General features: G+C 31.9%; 1 protein-coding gene across 1 annotated transcript in view; it reads left to right on the top strand.

The window, feature by feature from the left end:
* Window positions 1–25,181, top strand: part of LOC106463573 (zwei Ig domain protein zig-8-like) — a 108,501-nt gene that overhangs the window by 50,985 nt on the left and 32,335 nt on the right. Inside the window, exon 2 of the mRNA XM_022391107.1 lies at window positions 11,663–11,874. Within this exon, the coding sequence (XP_022246815.1) occupies window positions 11,663–11,874 (212 nt within the window). The remainder of the gene's footprint in view (window positions 1–11,662; window positions 11,875–25,181) is intronic.

Raw genomic sequence — 25,181 nt, forward strand, 5'->3', positions numbered from 1 at the left:
GTCGCGGTTCCGAATACCCCGTCACACCAAACATGCTCGCCCTTTCAGCCGTGGGGGCGGTTAGTAATGTGACGGTCAATCCCACTATTCGTTGGTAAAAAGTAGCCCAAGAGTTGGCGGTGGGTGGTGATGACTAGCTGCCTTCCCTCTAGTCTTACACTGCTAAATTAGGGACGGCTAGCGCAGATAGCCCTCGTGTAGCTTTGCGCGAAATTCAAAACCAAAACAATCCTCTTGAAAATATTGCGCTATTACCGTTGCGAAATATCACGTGACAGTGAATACTTATTGATGTATCTAACAAAAATAAAAAGCCGGATATGACTTGTTTTTTACTCACAGCTTTGAGTTTTAGCATTTATAATCATGTAAGGTGTTGCTTTAAAAACATACTTTCAAAAACGTATATATCAGTAAACTTAATTCAAGTAAATTAGTAATAAAAGGACTTAATCAAGCATTATTTCCCCTTGAACAATGAACGTTCAGAAATTATCGTAATCAAGCACCTTAGAAAAAAAAAGTTGATTGATTAAGTAATATATAACCATAAAGAGTCAGAAATGAAGAAAAGAAAAACAACTTAAAATTAGCGGTTACAGAACTATCAGTGTCGTTCTCTAATATTGATTTTATACTTCTAAAAAACATGGGGCACGTTTAGTCTTTAACTTCGTTCTTTGTGTTTTTAAGCTATGTAACATCTTAATAAAGTCTATACAATAATTAATGTATAAGACATAATGACTGAATAAATGATTACCAATTTTTTTTTCTCAAGTAGTTATAGTCTGACCTTCTTAAAATGTATCCGAAAACCTCAAAGCTATTTTTATAGTGGATGAATTGTTTTTCATCATTATTCAATTGAGATATAATTAAGTGCCATCTACATGTTTGTACTTGCACCAGTAGCAAAATGTACCTTTTTTTTTTACTATTATAGATATGCAAATTAAATTGATCAAAGTATTACACACTCCTTTAGATGTTAATTTAAGAACTAATTCCTTTCTGTCATTAAAAATATAGATTTTCTTATATTTTTTATTTTACAAATGCTTAGACTGAATTGAAGAAAACGTTTTTAAGTTACACAGAATTATCGTGAAATTCACCACTCCTGGGAAATCTTGAGTGTTTTTTTCGTCATTGAATCTTATAAAACGGTATATGGAAGTAACATTTATTTTACTTGTAGGAATTCGTGTATTTTTTTTTATTAAACGGTTCATTCACTTCAAAATTAGAAATTTTGTTAGCACAAGTTCTTTAAATTTCTAATAAAGGTAAAATATAAAAAAAGGTTTTTCCAATTCAAGTCACCGCGAGTGTGCGTGTGTGACATTTCTTTGAAGAGACAAAGTAAATATTTTGTCCTCTTGAAATTCCACTCATGAAATGGCCAAATAGTGTGTTATTTAGGTCCACTGATAGCCAACAGATAAGTTTAAAAAAATGCGCAAAATGCAGATTCAGGAAAAGTTATGCAGAGAATAAATCGAACAGAGGAAAGACTCAAACACAAGTGAAAATTTCAAATCTTTATTCATAATGAGAAAAAAAATGAATTGTCAAATATTTCACTTATTGGCCGTCCTCTAATTTTTTTGAGACGTTGACTGGCTGCTGCGGTTGAAAGGAATCTGTTACGTATTATAATTTCAAATGGTCTGTAATTGAGTTAAATGATACTTTAAATTTAGTAGATAAATTGTACTTTGGATCTAGAAGTTAAGTAAAAGCCGATATATAATCAGTTTATGATACTTGCCAACAAGATTGATATACACAGTTTTATTTTTTAACACAAATACGTTTTAATATACACACAACAATACAATTTCCATCAACATTTATTACAAATAGTTATTACAAACAATGTTTTATAAACAAAAGTTTCACAAACTTACAAGCAATATAAAGTCTTCTTTCTTGTCTGTAACTTCTTCGATATCTTACCGAGGGTTCACAATGAGCGAGTTAATTACGAGTTGACGTAGGTATAATTCACTTAACAGGGAGCTAGTTAGCTTTGTTTTTCGTTATTCACCAGCCACACACGCTGAGTTTTCCACGATGAAGTTATATAATATTTCGTTTGAGAAATTATGAAAGTACCACGGAAAATAGCTGATTGATTATTTTCTCAATGATAGTATAACTTGAGTTCATTACACATAAACTCAAACAAAATTAAAGAGACCTATAATTCGAGAAGTGATTGCCAACTTGATAAGTGCATTAACTCATATTCTTATTTTGTTTGACTTATATTCAATACCAAGAAATGTATGCCTAACTTGGCCTGTACAATGTACGTACTTTTATAAATCATACATATAATCAACGAATCATGAATGGCCAGCATATACAATGATTTATAAACAAAAGTTTCACAAACTTACAAACAATATAAAGTGTTCGTTCTAGTTTGAAACTTCCTTGATATCTTATCGAGGGTTCACGATGAGCGAGTTGATATAGATACAATTCACTTAGTAGGGAGCTAGCTAGTCCTGTAGTCTTAACTGTTCATACGCCTATTATAGATTGAGTTTTCAAATATTAATATTAATATCCGATGTAAATCCACTGAAGTTAAATGAGTTGTAATGTTCGAACTTTGTAAGTGCTCCTGGTCAAATATCTGAAGTTTTCCGATTGGTAAACGTTATAACAATCACAGTTATAGCTTCCGAAGTTTTATAGCACACTGACTATAGTGAACTAATAATAGACACTCTCCCTGGCGCGTCGCGTTGGTTATATTTATAGCCGTGGAAAGGTTTTCTAGAAAATTCAGATTACAACAATACTGAACTACATTTAAGGCTTTTACGTATATACATATATTGTTGATTCTTACACTCGATAATTTTATACAACTTTGGAGAATAGGGGGAGTTTTGCAATACATATCTAACACTATAAGCTATGCATGTTTTTAAATATAAACTTAATCTGAACAAACGTTGATATCAAAGAAATATATAATAACAAATTCGTTACAAATCTTTTCATACATGTCCACACAGGATAAAGACAATGAGAATCCTGATTTACTGGCATTACTATCCAAATTCAGGCAAAACTTTAAAAGTGCTGTGTACCAGAATGTAATGCTGCATACGTCACCGAATATTCCAAATATCATTTTCCAGGAAGAGCAAGAAAAGCCACTAATTCATGTCACTTTGTATAACACTTGGAGCTACTCTTTGAGATGTGTTCGCCTCTCATCAGGGTGGTCATGCACAGAGTCAAAGTGATACGAATTGCTAGCGGTTGGCGTATGCAACTTTACACGAGTAAAAAGATTATTACACGTTTATGACCTTTATAAATTTGGTTAACAAGAATTTTATGCAACATACACAACACATGCACGAAAATTTAGAAACAATTTTTAAAATATATCTGACTAGAGATATATTCTAAACTAATTATGAAAAGGCGAATCTTTTTTGTCGTTAAAATAGCAACGTAGAAAAAAGATTAAAAAAACAGCTAGTGTGCCATTATTTCTGTAGAAAACAATTTAAATTATTTGTACTACAATGCTTAAAAAAATTATAATATAACTGGAATTTATAATACACTTCTGGAAGTAGAATCAACAGATAGTGGCTGTTTGCTTGTGATGAGTTGTCTTGTCCAGGCTGTACCCATTGCTCTGAAAGCTGTTCCACATTGTGCTAATGACACTATGAGACTTCACTGATATATATATTCGTCCGATGGCTTTCAACGTGAGTGAAACATAAAACTGTTTTCTTTGAGGTTTATTCATGGTTCGTGAAACATTTGGGGCACTTTAAACTCTGGTTCACTTCAAAGAGTCCATTACATATAGCGTAGGCTGTGACAAATCATTTGCATTTTAGATCAGATGCCTGATTTAAATAACAATGAATCAAAGGGTAGGTAATTCGTGTTATTTTATAAAAAGGGCTTTGTTTTATTATAGCTGTGATATTACAAATTCCGATTATATTTCAACAGCATATATCAGCTAATGCGATCAGTATAATATTAAGATCCAAATATTTTTTGCAGTTGAAAGTTTCATTTAATCGAACACTACAAAGTCTTAACTGACGACGACTGGTCAGTTACTGACTCCAAGTTATACTTTTCTCAGAAACAATGTTTGAAATAAAAAAAAATCCTTAAAAGCTTAGAAATAAATTCGACTTCATAAAACACAAGCTTTACCGGAAATACACTAAAATAAATGTACACCGTTTCATTGAGTTAGTTCAACATTGAACAATTATTGACTGACTATGAAGGCAACAACATCGTCAGCCAATAACTGTTTTATTGTATCTCATCTTCAGTTTTTAGTTTTATTAAAATCTGATTAATTAATGTTGTCACAAAGCATATTTAGCTACATCCCCGGCCTACATGTATATCTTAAAGCTTGAAGATTTTGATATCATTTTAAGAATAAATTATAAATCAATAAGACTTAAATGTGTTTAAGTTTCAAAATATAACAGCTCATCATCATCTGATCATACCAATGAACGTATTAAGTACAAACCTGTTTAACCTCAGCGAAAAATGTGCCTAGAATACTGGCAATATTTCCAACGTTTTTTTTGTAAATTAAGCCTAACTGTAACGGCGTGCTTTCACTGTGCTGCAAAAATTTGTCGACTGCAATGTTCTGCTGCCTAAAATACTCTGCGACTTTTCACCTGAAATCTTACGCTAGAAGATATATCCACATAAATTTTAGGAAGTTGAGTAAATTGTTTGTAATTAGGCCTATATGAATCAACGAAAGTGCCATTAACGTTTTATATCTTTATAATTATTGTATTCAATCAGATGTTACTCTTTTAATATTTGGTTGTTTGTTTGTAGTTAAGCACAAAGCTACATGATGGGCTATCTGTGATGTGCCTACCTCGAGCATCGAAATCCGGTTCCTAGAGTTATAAGCTAGCAGACTTGCCGCTATGCCACGATGAGGCCTTTTTAATGACGATGTTGTAATTATTTGCAATGTTTTAATACATAATTGTATGATGTGCTATTGCCATATACACAGAAACACGATATTTCATATTTTAACAAAATTAATCAGTCGTGCCTCAAAGGATTGGAAGTTAATTCACGAAAATTATATCACAGCTCCGTATGTTTTCTTTCATAAAGCACATTTAATTAATCATTATGATTATAATTATGATTACACAGTCTAGTTATATGAAGCTTTTATTTATAAAATGAACTACTACAAAAAACTACCGCGTACTTTCTTTCAAAATTCATTTATTAACCTAGGATGAAAAATCTGTGGTATAGATAGTACGTGTTTGAAAAATACTTGTTTTAAAAGAATATTATAACTGAGAATTATGGACAGATGAAAACCAAGTGCTTGTTAAAAGTTTTATGAGATGTAGAAGAGGAAAAGACTTCGCAAAAAAAAACAACAACTAGAAAACAATAAACATTTTTGAGATTGCATACAAGAATCACGTTTATGTTTAGAAGTGTGAATTTCAAAACCTTCCTTACTGTAAGGGTCTATCAGAAACTCACATGATCCTTCAGCTTAACATCATGATGTGTGCAATAGTATTGCAGCACTTACGATTACATTTATGTGTGTGTGTGGTATTCCCTGTTTGAAAGAATAAAAGTTAAATCACTTTCACGATAAAAGCAGGTTCGTGGATTTAGCTGATAAGTAACTTTTAAGTAAAATACTCTGATGGTGGGTGGTGGAACACGCGTGGAAATAAATGAAACTAAAGATACACAGAATTAAAAACTACTAGTTGAGTCTGCCAGCAGCTATCTGTACTACAATAGTTCTATTTTAAACATTCTTAAAAGAATTGTCTTTTTTGTGCATGTTGCAGATAGTTCCTGAAGAATCCACAAGGCGGAATGTTGAGCATTGAACAAACATTTATCTGGAGAAAGAAGTCGTTTGTGTATTCATTACATGGAAATGGCACTAATGATTTTTCAATCATTAAGAGAATAAACCATACCTTAGAAGATGTTTTAAAGCTATTGGAACTATAATCATGATCTTTGTTTAATGTGCTTATGTACATGTTTGTAAGGATAAGTGTTGTTACGTATTACAATTTCGAATATCCTGCAATTGAGTTAAATGATACTTTAAATTTAGTAGTTAAATTGTACTTTGGATTTAGCAGTTAAGTAAAAGCCATTATATACAGTCAATTTATGATATTTATCAACAAGATTGATACAGACAGTTTTCTTTTTTAACACAAATACGTTTTGATATACACACAACAATACAATTTACAATAACAGTTATTACTAATAGTTATTACAAACAATGTTTTATAAACAAAAGTTTCACAAACTTACAAGCAATATAAAGTCTTCTTTCTAGTCTGTAACTTTTTCGACATCTTACCGAGGGTTCACGATGAGCGAGTTAATTACGAGTTGACGTAGGTATAATTCACTTAACAGGGAGCTAGTTAGCTTTGTTTTTCGTTATTCACCAGCCACACACGCTGGGTTTTCCACGATGAAGTTATATAATATTTCGTTTGAGAAATTATGAAAGTACCACGGAAAATAGATGATTGATTATTTTCTCAGTGATAGTATAACTTGAGTTCATTACACATAAACTCAAACAAAATTAAAGAGACCTACAATTCGAGAAGTGATTGCCAACTTGATAAGTACGTTAACTCATATTCTTATTTTGTTTGGCTTATATTCAATACCAAGAAATGTATGCCTAACTTGGCCTGTTCAATGTATGTACTTTTATAAATCATACGTATAATCAACGAATCATGAATGGCCAGCATATACAATGTGTTAAGATATGAATATATATGTAAACATAAATATAATATCCGCTTAGTTTATTTGATATTGCTGCATAACGCATGTTAAACAGTTGGGTTTTCTTTAATATGTATATATATTCATGCAGTTATTTCTATTATTTTATATACTTAGATTTACAAAATATACATTCCTATTTCATTGTTCTAGCTTTAAAATTAGGAATTACATCTCTATAGTAGGCATAGCATATATAGCCCATTGTCCAGCCGAATAACAAATACTTATGTCCACCTGTGACATACAAAAGGTAAACATGAAATTTCGACGAATTTATATCTATTTTTTCTTACACGTGAAATACATTTAAGATATAATTCACAATCACATATTAATTTCTCACGTTCATTTTAGACTTTTTTTTATCTATTTGAATAGAGTATTACTTAAGAAGTGTTTTAAAAATAAAATAGAAAAGTTTTTTTTTACATACATTTTCCCAAATGTATAAAGTTTAGAGATCACTTATAATATAATCGAGTTTGTTTTACGAGTTTCAAACATGTAATATACATGTTTATTTATAACAGTGTTAGTGGATCATATGTATTATTAACAATGCTAGTGGATTATGTGCATGATTAACAATGCTAGTGAATTATATGCATTATTAACAATACTAGTAGATTATATATGCATTATCTTTTACCCAAGATTTGTGAAAAATACCTTTAAGATATCCGTATTCATGTTTTATGGTTTAAAGCTATTAGTTTTTTATACTCATAAACTCATAAACACTAGGAGTTAAGTTGAATGTATTTCAGGAAACTCATAGTTGATTTTGGTGAGAATATATAGGTGAGCTGCTGATGTGTAATATTATCAGAGTATTATTAATGGAATCGCTTTAATGAAAATCAACCATATTATTCATTAATTCACTTTTAGGTGCAATCATAACTTTCATGTAAGTAGCAAGCGTATGTATTTGAATAACACTGTAATAATAAGAATGTCTCTTCTTCAAATTTCAAGCAGGAAAAACTAGATTTAACTAAAGCTCCTTGAAAAGCGAAACAAGTCAGGCTATTATGATTCGGACCATAGTAAATATTATTTGTTAAGCACAAAGCTGTATAATAGACTATCTGTGCTTTTCTCACAGCAGAGATCCAGCCCCCAATTTTAGAGTTATAATTACCATGCTTACAGTTGAGCCGCCTGGAGTCAAAAATGAATACTAAAATATGACTTCACACGGCGCGAATCCAACTAAGATTTGGGTTTAATCAATCTCTGACTTGACTATGATGCCATAACTTTTATAGTTTGTTTGAAAAGAGTCTATTTCCATTCCTTTCAAAACTTAATAAAACTCAGGCTTTTATCATGTTTATGAATCAGACAATTGTGACTATCGTAGTGCTTTACTGGCAAAAATGGGAGACATGTGATAGTTTTCAAAAACGTTTAATTGTAGTGCTCTTCTGGCAAAAATGGGAGACATGTGATGGTTAAAAAATGTTGTTTTTCATGTTTGAGGTCTCTATCCATAATCTACATAAATTCACGTCAATATACGTGTGTGTGTATCTGTTCTTTATACGTTTCTATATTTCTGGATAAATCACCACCAAACTTGACACAGTGATACAAGATAACATGAGGAAGGTCAGGGGAGGTTTGGACCCCCCTATAATTTCATATCTAATATCGGAAAAGCTACCAATGTTGTATATCCCTCAGCATTAGAATGAACTACGTGACCACTATTGTTAGAGTTCTTGAAAACAGTATGTCTTTTTTAGTGTTGGTACTTTATGTAATTGTATTGCACTTTAAATGTTTGTTATGTTAAGAAAAAATAATAATAGAAGCGCAAGTTCCTATCCTTTGTTACAAATACGTTTAAATTTCACCCGTCCAACGGACGAGTAACTCCAGGTGGTTAAACATATTTTTAGTCATTACATGTTTCTCAGTTTTGCCAATATAGCACTACAATTTTCATAGCACTAAACGATATTTCAACTACTTTCTTGTAAGTTGATATGGAGGACTGAACGTTAAAGGAAAACAATCTCCAAAAATCTAACATATATTGTTATTGTAAAATCCGTAATACGCACACTTATAAGCTGAATAATGTAGGTTTTCAATTTAAGGCAAAATAAATCCTTAATACCTAGAAGTAAGTTTGTCTGTTAATTTGGTAGCCTAGACATAATAACCCCTTAAGGCAGTGATGACGTTATTATGCTTGTTAAACAAATATCATATTTACTAGTTAGGACCAATCAAATGGTTTTGTTTTATTTCAACTTCAACGAAACAGGTTTCAAAACATAATGAATTAGTAATACGTTTATAAAACAACCCACTGCCTAAGGTTACAACAAACAACCAAAGTTAGCATATAATGGAGTAATAAATGAATTGCTGGGGACGATTCATTATCGTGACGTGACTTATACGCAAGATTGAATGAAAATCCTTTTCGTTGCGTTGGTATCCATAATAATTTTTTTCGACTGAAGTATTTTAACATAATCCTTAGGTTACAATTTAATTTGTTATGACTACTACAACGTTTTAAACACACCCTGGAAAGTATAATCCTCTTCGTTGCGTTGGTATTCATAATAATTTCTCTCGACTGAAGTATTTTAACATAATACTTAGGTTTCGATTTAATTTGCTATGACTGCTTCAACGTTTTAAACACACTTTGGAAAGTATGCTCTAAAATATTCATATGAGACTGGCGCCTGAGGCGCTTTTTTTCTTTGTTCTCCTTAGGCAGTGTTTGTTCTATGCGATACGTTTTTCTACAATTGTTTATGCTTGCTTATGTGTTTCTTCGAAGTCATGTTGAAGTAACGCATAAAGTAGCATAACAGTATTCCACTGAATTATTGATATTCACCCTCAGTCACGTATCTGTGTTTGAGAAATATCTAACATTGAATTTTAAGTAGGTACACATCAGAACCGTGATAAACCATCCAAATCGGCAGATGAATCATAGCACAAAACATCTTTAGTTTACCCTTCTTTACTCAGTTATGCTAGTTTTCCCGACAGTTATATATTTTCGTGCCCAAGTGTAACCTACTTGTTTTTCGAGTGGATTAATGCTTATGTATAAATTTCGTCCAATTAAGACACGCTCATAACTTTATATGGTTCTATATAATTGATTTTTTGGTAATATAAAAACGAACAACAAAAACAGTTGTTGTAAGGAAAAATATATATAAATACACCAATCTCAATAACAAATATAGAGCTATTACTTACCCTCAAACAATAAATAAATACTTAAAATGCCTCTAGTATTTCTATAATATAATATAATAAGTTATATTAAGAGGCCTTTTGAACGAAAAAAAAGAATAATAAATGTACTATTTGTGGAAACTTCGTTACATAATGTATACCTTAGCAAAACCAACAACATCGATCACCTCCTTCCTCCCACAAAAAAAACAAAACCCTAAGTATCATACTTTAAGAACAGAGTAAATTATAATTTTTTTAACGATACACTCTACGAAAACCCTACTTATTAGACAAATGAATATCATTTCTTATTGTCACACGTCAGTTTGTACTTCTAAATATAACGCAATCACTTTGGTACAGAAAAACGTAAATACATTTGTGTGAATATAAAGATAGACATTTAAATCACAGTGAATTTGCTACTACTGGGAACAATAAGTTATTGATCACTAAGACCTGACAACAAACATTTATACAATATACATATATGTGTGAAATCATTGTCAAATATAACAAGTTTTTTGTATCAGTGTCTTAAACATTTATTTCATGTGCATTTTAAGAATCACTTAACTTTATGATGTTTTACCAACGACCATGTTATATTAAGACCATTTAATACATTTAACCTGTTTTTGTCACATATAACGCAACTTACAGGACTACACAACGATGGTTATCTATAAGATACACAAAGTATTCTATAATACTCCGTATTTATATACTTGAACTTAGAAGTTGTCACTAATTTATTTTCTACATTCAAATAAGTACAATAGTTTACGAATCTGATAAAAAACAAGATTATTATTCATGTATTTATTATTACAGTTAGGCCTAGCATGACCTAGTGCTTAGGGTGCTCGGCTCACAATCTGTGGGTCGAACTAAACATGCTCGCCCTTTCAGTCGTGGGGACCTTATAACATTACAATTAATATCTCTTTTCTTTGGTAAAAGAGCAGCCCAAGAGTTGGCGGTAGATTGGATTGATTAACTGCCTTTCCTCTAATTTATCACTTCTAAGTTAGGGATGGCTAGGTATATATAATCCTCGAGTAGCTTTGCTCGAAATTCAAGAAACAAACACAACAAATTACCACAGTTTAAGTGAACATTATTACATTATGAGATGAGTGGTTCTAGTGTATGGTTTTCATATTTTTAGTCTAAAACTGATACAAAACCAGGGATGGCTAGGTATATATAATCCTCGAGTCGCTTTGCTCGAAATTCAAGAAACAAACACAACAAATTACCACAGTTTAGGTGAACATTATTACATTATGAGATGAGTGGTTCTAGTGTATGGTTTTAGTCTAAAACTGATACAAAACCAGGGATCATTTGATTCTACGCATATAATTTCCAATCAACAGTAACTTTTCTCGTTTAAGCCTAAGTTCATCAATCTTAGTGAATTAAAGTAAAAACGAGAAGACTGATATTATCTTTCATAAGCACTACTAGCAAAAACTAAGACGTAAAATAAATATGATTAATGAAAAGTAAGGGGTTTATCTCTTGTAATTAATGAACCCCACTCTTTACTGTCTTTTTCTAGGAGCGACGAGAGCTCAGGATGACACCACTTCAACCGACACCGCAATGCCTGACAAACGATCCCTAACAGAAGAAGACAGCGTTGGAGAGTACTGGGGTGTTGAACCATACAATCTTCCTGCTTTTGATAATAGTACGGCAAAAAACGTGTCAACTCAACTTGGTCAAACGGCTTTTCTTCACTGCATTGTTGATAACTTGGGAGATAAAACGGTAAACGTATTTTTGTTTGTCAACTGTCAAATAATGTTTAATGAAACAGGCACTGTGATATCTGATTGACATTTGTACTATCTTTCTCATCTAACGTGCACTTATTGTATCTATGAAAACTGAATTGAGTTGGCTATTTACACCAATATGAGCTATTTCGGCCATGTCAGTAAATTGAACTTACACATGAAATTGAGATTTCAATATCAGATTAGTAACAAGTAACCTTTAACTTTCCAAACAATTTAAGAGTTCGAAACGCTCTGAGAAGGCAAATCATGGTTTAACTATAATCTATTTGAGCGCAGTAAAAACTACCTGACTCTGATTGTTTTCTGTATGATTTTTCTCCATTCTGATTGCACTATTGCATACTTATTTTCATCTCGAACTTCTTTGTGTTAAACTGTAATTGATATTAAGTACACCAAGAGAGAGACTGCCAGTTCTGTGTACTTTGTATCTATTATACTTTGATACAAACATGTAAAACGTTTGCAAATAATCGAAACTTATAACATACTTTCTAGATTTCAGGTTGAAATTCTTAGTAGATATCCGAATGTTGAAACTGGTGTATAGCAGAATAGTTTAATCGATTATTCTTTACTCATGATAAGCATACCTACAAACATGTTTAAAAGCATTACGTTATAACAGTCATAAATAACCTATAACATTAGCTGTCCAAACTATCCCATAAAGTTTCTCTATTTCTCTCTTTATGAGAGAAATGTTTTGAGTGTAGAACTCTACTATTACCACTTTTATCTATAGTCTGCTGGTGAATCTGTCAAGAGATAACCAAGAGAATTTTAATGATTCAAAATTATGACTCAACTCATAATCGGCAGGCTCCAGGGAACTTCATTTTATGAGGGAGTATTAAAACGTCAAAATCACGTAATGAGATTTTACCATGATTTAATGAACTTCTAGATCTAATCGAGACTTTATTTTCATTTCATTACTTGATTTGCGTAATACTTAGAAAGCACAATTTCGAATCATAGAATATTTGAAAGTAATTCAAATATTTTTTGTATTTGGTATGAGTAGATGCTCCAATCATTCACTATACAATATTCGCTCAAAACTTTATATATGTATACACAGTGTTAAAAACTACAGTCCAAACACTTTCTAAGAAAATTTTTATTAAAATGGGTTTTTGTTTCTCATGATGTAATAAATGGAACGGGTATTTAGAGTAAAGTTATTTAAGATTCAATACAGATCTCTTAAAATAATGATGAGAATTTGTAGATTACATATCTCAAACTTTCAGAAGTGATCTAAATTATTTCTTTTCCATATTTTTAACAAAAAAAATATATGGTTATTTTTTAAACAAAATTAGGCTTAGTATGATTGAACTTTTGATAAGTGATTACACGCAAAATAATATAATTATATATAAATAAAATGAATTTTGCTCGAGAAAAATGATAAGTATGGTATTATTATTGTAATATATATCATATATGTAATATTTATCAAGATAAATATAATGTAAAGCCATGTTGCTAAAAATAGGAACTAAGATATAAACGAGCAATAATTCAAACACAAGTGTAATCCGATAAAAATTATACAGAATCCTAAAGTACGACATGGAGTCAGTGTGGTATGTCAGATATCTTGCTTTTGTTTATTACTATTAGTTGCGTATCCAGCTTAAACACATAAGAATGAACAATACCTGACTGGAATAGTACTGAAAATGTATAATAGAAAAAATGCTGAAACTGTCTTATTATATAACTATATTATTTGAGTAGTGCTGTTTGAACTTCTTTCAGTTGGAAATGTAGTTTGAAATTACAAGAATTAGGCTTCACCCGCTGCCTTTGAAACTTCAAATTAATTTGCGTTACAATGAATATCTGAAAAATGCTTATTATTGTGACCAGTTAGAATTGTGACAAACTCAACAATAAACATTAAGTGGCTCCTGTTTCTGACATAAAAGGACACGGAAAACTTTGAGCAACAAAACAGAGGATTCCTTGGAAAAGAATTATTCAAAAGCCAAGGACAGTGGCTTGTTTGTTTCTTTCGCAGAGGTTTTTTTTCTATTGTATATTTAACGTTTTTTCTAAACGGCTTATTAAGTATTTCAACAAGTCAACTGATTTTTATGAAGTTTTTTAACGTCACAGCCTCAGAACGATTGAATTTTATAAAGGAATGGAAAACAATTTCCCAAAAAACCCATAGTTTACACTATTACTAAACACAAAAAGTTCTCTGGAATAACTACAGTATGACATCTTAGTGGCCTGAAACTGATGCTAAAAATATCTTAAGAATTAACTTTATACTATCATTAAACACGAAAAAGGCCTTTAAAGTAACTACTGTCATATTAGTAGCTTGAAACTGATGCTAAAGATATCTTAAGAATTAACTTTATACTATCATTAAACACGAAAAAGGCCTTTAAAGTAACTACATGTCACATTAGGGGCTCGAAACTGATGTTAACATATCTTGGCAATTAAGTTTATTGATAAATTAAACACATATGAAAATACTATATACGTTTATGAGGAATATATTGACTAACCAAATTATTTGTCATAAGCCTATAAATACACGTGAATAAGTACAAAGTAAGTTAGAAATAAGATTTACAAACAAGTACTTAATTAGAGCTTCTGCGCAATACATTTGACCTTTGTTTCTGTTATTTTCTTAAAAAAACGATACATATCTGCTTAGACCACTGTGTTTAAACTTTAAATTATGAAGATGAAATAAGTTTTCTTTTTGTAATTAAGCACAAAGCTACAAAATGGGCTGTCTGTGCTCTGCCCACCACGGGTATCGAAACCCGGTTTCTAGCGTTGTAAGTCCGCAGACATTCCGCTGTTGCTTTATAAGTAATTATATTTGTTGATGCATACATACACACAATTACTCCCTTGGACTGAAATATTTCTAAAACAATAAGTCTGCGTGCTTTAATAAGTTATTTAATAATCTTCTAAATGTTTACTAATTTAAAGTTTCTTTGCTTCGATAAATTCACATAGCTTTTCCATATACAGCGATATCGGCGTAATAATACGTGAAAATCAAACAATATTTACTCTTGCTCATTACTGTTGCTGTAGAAGAAACTAAAAAAAATGGTCCTGTTTAAACAAAAGGTGCCGCAATAGTTGATTGTAATTATAATCATGCTGTAGAAGAAACTAAAAAAATGGTCCTGTTTAAACAAAAGGTGCCGCAATAATTGATTGTAATTATAATCATGCTGTAGAAGAAACTAAAAAAATGGTCCTGTTTAAACAAAAGGTGCCGCAATAATTGATTGTAATTATAATCATGCTGTAGAAGAAACTAAAAAAATGGTCCTGTTTAAACAAAAGGTGCCGCAATAATTGATTGTAATTATAATCATTTCCACAGCTTACTATGGATTTTTTAATCACAAGCAAAACTAATGAAACTTCTTAGACGATGGTTACTGAAAAAAAGACTACTGATCCTGTTAGGGATGAATAGATCAAACTAAGTTTTAAAAAAATTAGGAACTCTTGTAGATTTTTGTTGTATGTATTAAACATTCTAGATTGAGTTGGTGTATGATTTCGTGTTAATTAACAATATGTATCGAAAAACAGTCCGAGTTATTTTGAGAATAATGTTACTGTTGAGGTAGATATATTTATTTCTAATTTTTTATTATTGACTAGTGAGCTGCATTGATATCTATCATATTCGAACCAAACGCCCTTAGAATGAAATTTGCTTCAGAATTGGTAAGATATATTTGTTTATAAACACCATATGAAAACAAACATTACAGAAATACAGAAACTATTTTTGTAATTGTAGTAACGATGTGATGCTTGATTTTATTTAACTATACATTTTAATTTCAAACTTTCCGTTCATATCAGGTTTGCTATAAACGAGCTAAAATCATCTTAACACGGCTGAAAATCTAATAGCGTGTTATCCGTAGCTGTTAAAAACATGTTACTTTTCAAAAATGAACTCAAAATTAAACAATATTTTGTAATCAGAATGCGATATCTAATTTTCAACGCTATATACTAATTCGAATACTAAGCCTATAGATATCTTTCCATTATAATTTATTGATATTATAATAAGTTCCGAAAGCAATGAGTGAACTTGAAGAGCAAGATGCTCGTATTATCTATAGATGTGCTTTTCATGCAAAATAGTTTGCAGCTTCCCATGAAATATTTCATTGAATAATGCATACATATATACATCATATACGCCACTTGCTCGCTAAATAACAAATTCCCTGCCAGGCTATTGCTTGACGTTTGTGAAGTGAGATTAGGGGCTATACGAAGTTATGATATAGTTACGTTACAGAGGCAAAGATTGGAAAGGATTTTCAGCTATAGAAGAAGTAACAACTTCGGAATGGCATCTAAAAATAGATAATGTGGGTGGGAACCGGAAAAATTTAGTGAACTCTTTACCCACTTGACTATGACTGTCATTTCTACATCACACCTTATTTCTTGTACTCTCAGTCGAGATGCACATAGACAGGCAAACACAAGGAAGTGGAATTGTTCACTAACTAACTTTTATCAAGATGCTTGAGTGATTGAAAATGTTTTTCAAATCTTCGTTTCTCGGCACAAGAGAAGGTAGTTCGATTGTACATAATTTTATAAACGAATAAATATTTCTTTGCTGTTTCCTGGAGAAGGTGACAATTTTAAATACACGATTATATTTTTACATACAAGGAAATTAGCGATGAGTAAATTATTAAGAATAATGAGGTAATTAAAGATGTGTTTAATGCTTACAAAAAAAAAGAAAAATCATGCAAATAACTCATGATTAAAATTGTGTTCCAGGAGTATTCGACAAATATATTGAACCTACTTTTGGTCGAATATTACATTTGTTTGTTTGTTTTGAATTTTTGCGCAAAGCTACACGAGGGCTATCTGCACTAGCCGTCCCTAATTTAGCAGTGTAAGACTAGAGAGAAGGCAACTAGTCATCACCACCCACCGCCAACTCTTGGGCTACTCTTTTTACCAACGAACAGTGAGAGTCACCGTCACATAATAACGCCCCCACGGCTGAAAGGGTGAGCATGTTTGGTGGGACGGGGATTCGAACCTGCGACCCACAGATTGCGAGTCGAGTTCAAAAACAACCTGGCCATGCCGGGTCAGAATATAAGATAACAATTAAAGTTTGCCAACATTGTTCGAACTCTTAATTAAATCATTTATAATTTTTTATATTTATAAACCCCACTTATCATGATTAAACTTTATAAGAAATATGCAAAAAATCAATAAGAATAAGAATAACTATTCAAATTAACAACATAAATAAATATTGCACTTTTTGGACTGCATGCCAATTTCCAACAAATCTAACCGAATAGAATAAAAAATACAGAGAAATGTTTAAATTTTACACTTGATATTACTTAACTAATCTATATAATTAAAAGAGTGACGTGTGTGCGTCCGTGAGAAGCTTTTCAACCTTTTTTAAATTGTCCAAAAATGAAATTAGGAGTAGAGAAGAACGACTGATGTTACTATATGTTTAGGGGAGAGATGTAGATAGTACTATGAAGTGCAAAAGGAAGGTTATTTATGGGAATGAATCTAACATCCCTCGGAATTCCACCTCAGCCAGCAATGTCTGTGTGTTAAGGTTTTGTATGTGAATTTCTTCATTTGTTTATAGATATTTACAGTACCGATAACGTCACCCTGTCGAGTTTTAATACTTGCTCCCAACACCCAGGTTTTGAAAGCGTCGCTAGATCTGGTGTTTCTTGCTAGAGAAGTCGATCGGTGTGTCATTTGTGATCATACCATTCGGCTCAAAGGGTATTATTGCTGTTTAATGAGCACGACGTATTGTGGAATATATTTAATTTCGTAGTCATTGAGACGCCCCGCACGGCCATCAGATTCGTCCAGAATTCTACGTACTTAACCAACACTTCCGTGAGTTGTCAAGGCAAGCCATTTAGCTATTTCAGTTGCTTTAAATACACAGCACTGCCCTTACATTTCATAAATGTGTACATTTAAACACAAATTACCCCCCCCCCCCAAAAGAAAAATAAATCTTCTGTGCGAGAAACGAGAAGCACAAGTTTTCCTTCTGGTACTAAATGACATTCAGTAGCCAAGTGGATATGTGACGCTTTAAAGAAGATAAACTAAAGAAGGAAAAAATCAAATTGTTTCTGAGAAAACACAAAATTGTTTAATATTTCAAAAATATTTTCTCTTGACAACAATAGCGATTTGGATGATACTGGTCACTTTCAACATGTATATAACTAATAGACATAATAACTCATCGTATAGTAAGCATAGATGAATATCATACAACCAAACAGCAAGACTCTTACGGAAAATACACCTAAAATCAAAATAAAACGTTTTCCTATAAAAAAATTCCCGGGCTGTAGTTATTTGTTTGCTGAGCGTTTAGGGAAATACGTTTTTAAAGACATATAGATGTTTTGAAGTCATTCGAGTCTACAATAAATGTAACTATAACGGTTGTTTTTGATGCTTCAAATATATATACATATATATGCTGATTCAGTTGCTTGATTATGCATATAATTTGATTTGAGATATCAGATTTATTGAAAAATATTTTAAGGCAAGGTCTAACTGAACAAGAAAATGCACAAACAGGTATTTGTAAAATTTCTCTCAAATCTAGAGTGCAGTTTTATATGTTGTGTGTCAGCGATTTTGTTTTGATCAGTTCAGTAGTTTATCAAAATTAAACAGCTATTCTTGTTCTAAATTTTACTTTTTTATTTACCTATACTTCACCTGATCTGATAAAAATGAGGTATTCCGTAACACTTGTAGCTTTAATGTGTTTACTAGAACTTAACATTTTTGTTTGTTTTGTTGAATTTCGCGCAAAGATATTCGAGAGTTATCCGCGCTAGACATCCCTAATTTTGAAGTGATGAACTATGGTAGACCGCTTTCTGACACCACTTTGTTACGATTCACACTTCGCTTTCCCTTCAGTTTCATTAAGGTTGTATTTATCTATATCGGGAATTGACTCATACCAAGTTGAACATAGCAAATATCTGTCTATTACTATAATTAATAACACATCGATTTAGAGCTGGGTTTTGCTTCTTACTGATAGCATATGACTTTCTTACTTCACCCCTTCCTCAGTTTATTCCTTTTCTCTCACATCTTCTGCTCTTTTCTTTATTTCTGTTAAACTCTTGTCTTTTAAACATCTTTCTCAAAACAACACCGAATGCATCATTTATCTTCTGTAATGCATATTGGTGTATATAAGACATTGTAATATTAGAAATATAACAGTTCGTGTTTTTGAGGAACGCTCCTGAAGAAGCTGTAAAGCGAAACGTTGAATGTCTAATTGAATAAAAACAACTATTTGGTGGTATTAAAACACCGAACACAACTGTTTCCATTATATCGGATTACAAAGTCTCATAATCATAGGGGTTCTGGTAGCTTCTAAATCCGGTTGAACGTAGAAAGACAGCCACTCCCTCCAATTATTTTCTAACGACTTAGAGTGTGATATAGTCTCTTAATACCAAAAGTCACTCGCTTTCTCACCTCGCTGGCCCGGCATGGCCAAGTGATTAGGGCGCTCGACTCGCAATCTGAGGGTCGCGGGTTCGAATCCCCGTCCCGCTAACCATGCTCGTGGGGGCGTTATAATGTCAATCGCACTATTCGGTGGTAAAAGAGTAGTCCAAGAGTTGGCGGTGGGTGGTGATGACTAGCTGCCTTCCCTCTAGTCTTACACTGCTAAATTAGGGACGGCTAACGCAGATAACCCTCGTGTAGCTTTGCGCGAAATTCAAAACAAACAAACAATTCTCACCTCGCTCAACCCCAACCGATGTTCTTTACACTTAACTTCATTACATTGACCAGAGAAAAGACAGCTAGTCAACACCACGATGAACTCTCGGGCTACGCTTTACCAACGAAGAGTAGGATTCACCATCATATTATAATGGCCCCATGGCGATAAGTGCGACCGGTTTTGATCCCGCGACCCACAGATTGCGAGTCAAGCGCTCTAACCACCAAGCCATGCCAAGATAGCATTTATTATACCAACTGTTTTATTTTATGATATATAATATCCAATTCTGTTCCACAACGAAATTAGTTATTGCACTGAAGCAGTCACACATTGTTCATGTTCATATAATTGTGCGTGGCTCACACCAGATTTAATCAGTTTATTTCAACGAATCGTTTTCGAATCTTTTTTAAAGAGAGAACAAACAGTATCAATGGTTGGAATAATCGATTAAACTGATCACTTAGCAACAAGGACGTGAACAACGGAAAAGAACAAACAAACAAATGGACATTCTGGATGCACGAAAATTTTGTATTACATTAGACATGCAAGATTTGAGAAAAGCTTTTAAAGTCCAATAATTCAGTGGTGAAAAACACGAGGTATGATCTGAATGACGCATAATGTATGTCTTTATTGATATTACCACGGTAGCTATTCAGGTTTTATCTTGGTACATATTACGTTAAGAGCACTGTAGTGTAAAATGTTGTTGTCGAATGCTGAATAACTTGACTTAGCTAAATCTGTCACGAAATACTGACATAACGATCATATGACGCGTAGTCTATATAAGCGGATTTCAAATGTATTAGAAAAACAAAAGCTTAAGCATGAAAAAAAAAGGAGAAAACAACTTATTTATCTTGACGCTGTAAACACATTCTCAAAACTGGAAACAAGAACTGAATAATATCTCAACGTTTATCGCAGAATACCGATATTCAAAATATCATATGTAAAAAGGAAACTATGTTACAAACTTACTTAAGGAAACTACGTGTTACGTATTACAATTTCAAATAGCCTGAAATTGAGTTAACTGATAAATTTAAATTTAGTGGTTAAATTGTACTTTGGATTTAGCAGTTAAGTAAAAGCTGATATATAGTCAGTTTATGATATTTGCCAACAAGATGGATACACACCGTTTTGGTTTTTAACACAAATATGTTTAAATATACAAACAACAATACAATTTACAATAACAGTTATTACAAATCGTTATTCAAACAATGATTTATAAACAAAAGTTTCACAAACTTACAAACAATATAAAATCTTCTTTCTAGTTTAAAACTTCCTTGATATCTTATCGAGGGTTCACGGTCAGCCAGTTGATTACGAGTTGACGGAGATATATTTCACTTAATGTGAAGCTAGCAAGCTTTGTCCTTTGCCACACACGCTGAGTTTTCCACTGTTGAATTTATATAATGTCTTCGTAAAAATACTAATGTCAGAAGTGAATCATCTGAAGTTAAATGGTTTGTAATGTTCGAACTTTGTAAATGTTACTGGTCAAATATCTGAAGTTTTAACAGAAGCGCTATAACAATCACAGTTATACCTTCCGAAGTTTACAGCACACTGATTATAGTGAAGTAATAATAGATACTCTCCCTGGCGCGTCGCGTTGGTTATATTTATAGCCGTGGGAAGGTTTTTCCAGAAAATTCAGTCTTACGTAACAATACAATTTAAGTGTTTACGTATATACATATATTGTTGATTCTTACTCTCGAGAATCTTCTACAGCTTTGGAGAAAGGCGGGACTTTCGCAATAAATATCTAACACTACAAGCTATGCATGTTTTTAAATATAAACTTAATCTAAACAACGTCAATACTAAAATAAATATATAATAACAAATACGTTACATTTATCTTTAGGATATGTCGATTTTTGGTACTAAAATAGCCATAATTTGATCCTTCCTCTCTTCCAGCTATATCTCTGTGTTTTACTTAGCTATTCTTTAAACACCCCTCATCGGTATGTCTGCGGACTTGTAAAGCTCAAAATCGGGTTCGATACCCGTGGTGGGCACAGCACAGATGTCCCATTGTCTAGTTTTGTGCTTATTTACAAAAATACACGATTTTAACTTTATATTGCGTATAAGTAGCTTGTGCAAGGCGGTTCACCAACACTTTGATATTCCGTTCAATTTTCTATGGTGAATTACCTTAGTATCTTTATGTAATTGTTTAAAGTTTCTTGAGGAAGTGTATTGCATTATTTTATTTGAAGATTGTTAATTTCCCACTTTTAGCTTACGCTCCTGAGAATTAGACTGTGAGATGAAAGCCTAGTTGAAGAGAATGTTTATCTATACATATTTCCCCGGCGTATTTCCCTCACGTGAGGTAACCTTGAATGTTTAAAGACTTTTCCACTTTCTAAGCTTAATTTTAATTAGAGTTGTACACATAACACATGGTTTAAAGTATTGTGTTTCAACGGTTTAATTTTTGCGTCAGGGAAATAATTCAAGGGAAGTATTATCTTTCCTGATCATCAGATCAAAAACACATACATGCAAAAATTGTATTACCTTCTTTATATTACGAATGGTGCTTAAAATATGGCATATTTCAATTTTTCAAAGAGTCATTCAATATCCCTCAATACAGACTAAAATGATGTTGAGGAATAAATTCAATAAATATAGAAACTTGCTTTAAGCATTTCAACAATACAAGGTTTATTCACGTGCTTTCATTATGTAGAATATACATCAATTCAAGATGTAAACAGAAAATGAGAACCTACAATACAACGCCACTTTACATGACGACTGTCCGATAAACCATTTTTAGTTTGTTAGAAACTTCTACTCTATTTAAATCCAAATGCATACGAATATGTTCAGTTGTCCAATTTTATTCAATCTCTCGCCACTAGCAATTGAAATCTCCATATTGATCGTTTTTTTAAAGCACTTCACAAACGTAACGGTATTTTTTTTTTTAAATTTGGAAACACGAGAACGCAGCCCCTAAAAGCATGATGTATTCTGTGAGAATAGAAATGCATTATTGGACTGCTTAAAATAAAAATGCTCCCTCGAAGAGTTGGACTGTTAAATAACTTCAGTGTTTTCTTTTCATTATTTACTTCATGGCACTGTTTCAAATACATAAAGAAAATAATCAATTTTATTTGTCATAAGACAATAATGTTAAGCTTATTGAATTTTGTAACACAACATTCTTTATTCGGTCACTTAGGGTTTTTCCGAGAAGAAGAGTGAATAGCATTATTTCAACCACACCATGTCCGTCATGTCAAGATATCCTTGTATGAAAAAAAAAATGACGTTAAAGAAAAAAAATGTAATAAAAATACGAAACTATGTCCGCCATGTCCAATATTCCTCACGGAAAAACAATAAGGGACTGAATAAAAAATATAGTGTTTGAAAGTACAATAAGCCTAGTACTATTTTCTTATGACGAATAGTATCGATTATAATCAAGTTTTTCCAACAGAAGGCGTTCAAATCGAATCATAGTAATTGTTATATAAAGAATATATTTCATTTTAATTAAAGCCTAGCCACTTCCTAAGCCTTTATTTCTAATTGTCAAATTAACTGATTTGTACTTGAGCCTTCGTTTCTCTTCACAACTCCCTAGGATTAGAGAATTCACAACTATTACCCTAATCTAAGTTTTAAGGCAGTCTTTTATCTCTCTTTGTTTTACCTTATATTTACATAAGGCAAGAGATGGTTAGATGTTGAATATTTAATTGACATAATTAGATATTTACCAGTTCCATTTGTTCTGCTCATAACCTAAGGAATTTTTCGGGACGGATTCATTTCCATCTGACAGAATTTATTGTTCATAGACTATATATATATATATATATATATATATATATGTGTGTGTGTGTGTGTGTGTGTGTGTATGTATTCCTGTATTTTCTTAGGTGATGAAGTGAGTGCCAGTTTCACAAAATATTCCACAAATGTAATACAGGTGATTTCAAGTTCACAGAAAATATCATGTAGTCCAAACTCATGATGTTTTGTTTTTCATTTCTCTCGAGGCATTATAAATTCATAACCCCCCCCCCCCCCAGTGGCACAGCGGTATGTTTGCTGACCTACAACGCTAGAATCCGGGTTTCGATACCCGTGGTGGGTAGCGCACAGATAGCTCATTGTGTAGCTTTGTGCTTATCTTCAAGCAAACTATAAAAAATAAATTTATAAAATATTTTATGAATTCTCTTTTAGTCTGAAGGAATTGAAGAAACGGATTCTCATATTCAAATAATTTGAATTCCTGAATTTTATCAACAAAATATCATTACCACTGAAAGAAAAAGAGCTTTAAGTATAAGAAGTGAAAAGACACATTACGCAAAGTTGAATAAAGATATACAATAATTTGATTTTATATTAGGTTGAAATTGAGTTTCAGTCAACCTAGTTGCATCAAATATCATTAGAATATCTTACAATAATATATAATTATAGTTTTGTTCAATATAGGTTTTTCTTATGAATATGAAGTTTGTGAAGAAAGATTATATTCCACATAAGTAAATCTGATCATACACAAAATTTTTATTCCTAAACGAGCAAGTCTTTTGTGAAGACAATAGTAGAAACAATTCCTATCCACTCTATTATAATAATAACTGATTTCAACGACAAACTATGAGCTCTCACTGATATTGAGATTATATTTATTTTACATTAATTTCACCATTCTCAAAATAGTACAATATTTTTGCAAGTTTTCAAATTATTTCAATGATTATTTATAATATTGAAAACAATATTTCCATTTTTATAAACAGCGTATAACACATAAAAATGTATACGTTTAATTTTTCAAAATGTTCACTAAGTCGTCACATGGTTTGATAAATGACTCAAAAACTTGTTTACTTCGAGAAAAACTTGTTCACACTGTTCATTAATTCTTTTCTTCTATCTGGAAACGGACTCCCGCCGAATCCTATGTTTTCTGAAGAGTTTGACAACCTGAGAATAGCTCTTGAAAGCCGCTATCTACTGTCCCTTATGATTCATCCAGAAAGTTGTCAATATCTTTTCTTTGTCTGTCAAATGACGTGTTTTCTCGTGGGGCAAATAATGAAAGTTTACGCTTGATTCACTAGCTGTCAACTCCACATTTTTAGTGAAAAAGCTGCATCAGCACTTTACTAAGAAGAGATACTCAGAAACCGCAGTTTTATCATTTACAAACGCTATTTTCACATGGTAAGGTGAAAGATAAAAAAAATGGTGGTAAGTAAAAAACAAACAAACAAGCTTTTATCTGAGATTATGGCTCGGGAACGTCCCTTTTTTCTCCCCCTAATATCTCATGAAACGCAATATATATATATATATACATATAAATATTTATTAAGATTTTATGGTACTTCATAGAAATA

Source organism: Limulus polyphemus, unplaced genomic scaffold (assembly GCF_000517525.1).
Source record: "Limulus polyphemus unplaced genomic scaffold, Limulus_polyphemus-2.1.2 Scaffold1439, whole genome shotgun sequence".
Lineage (NCBI taxonomy): Eukaryota > Metazoa > Arthropoda > Merostomata > Xiphosura > Limulidae > Limulus > Limulus polyphemus.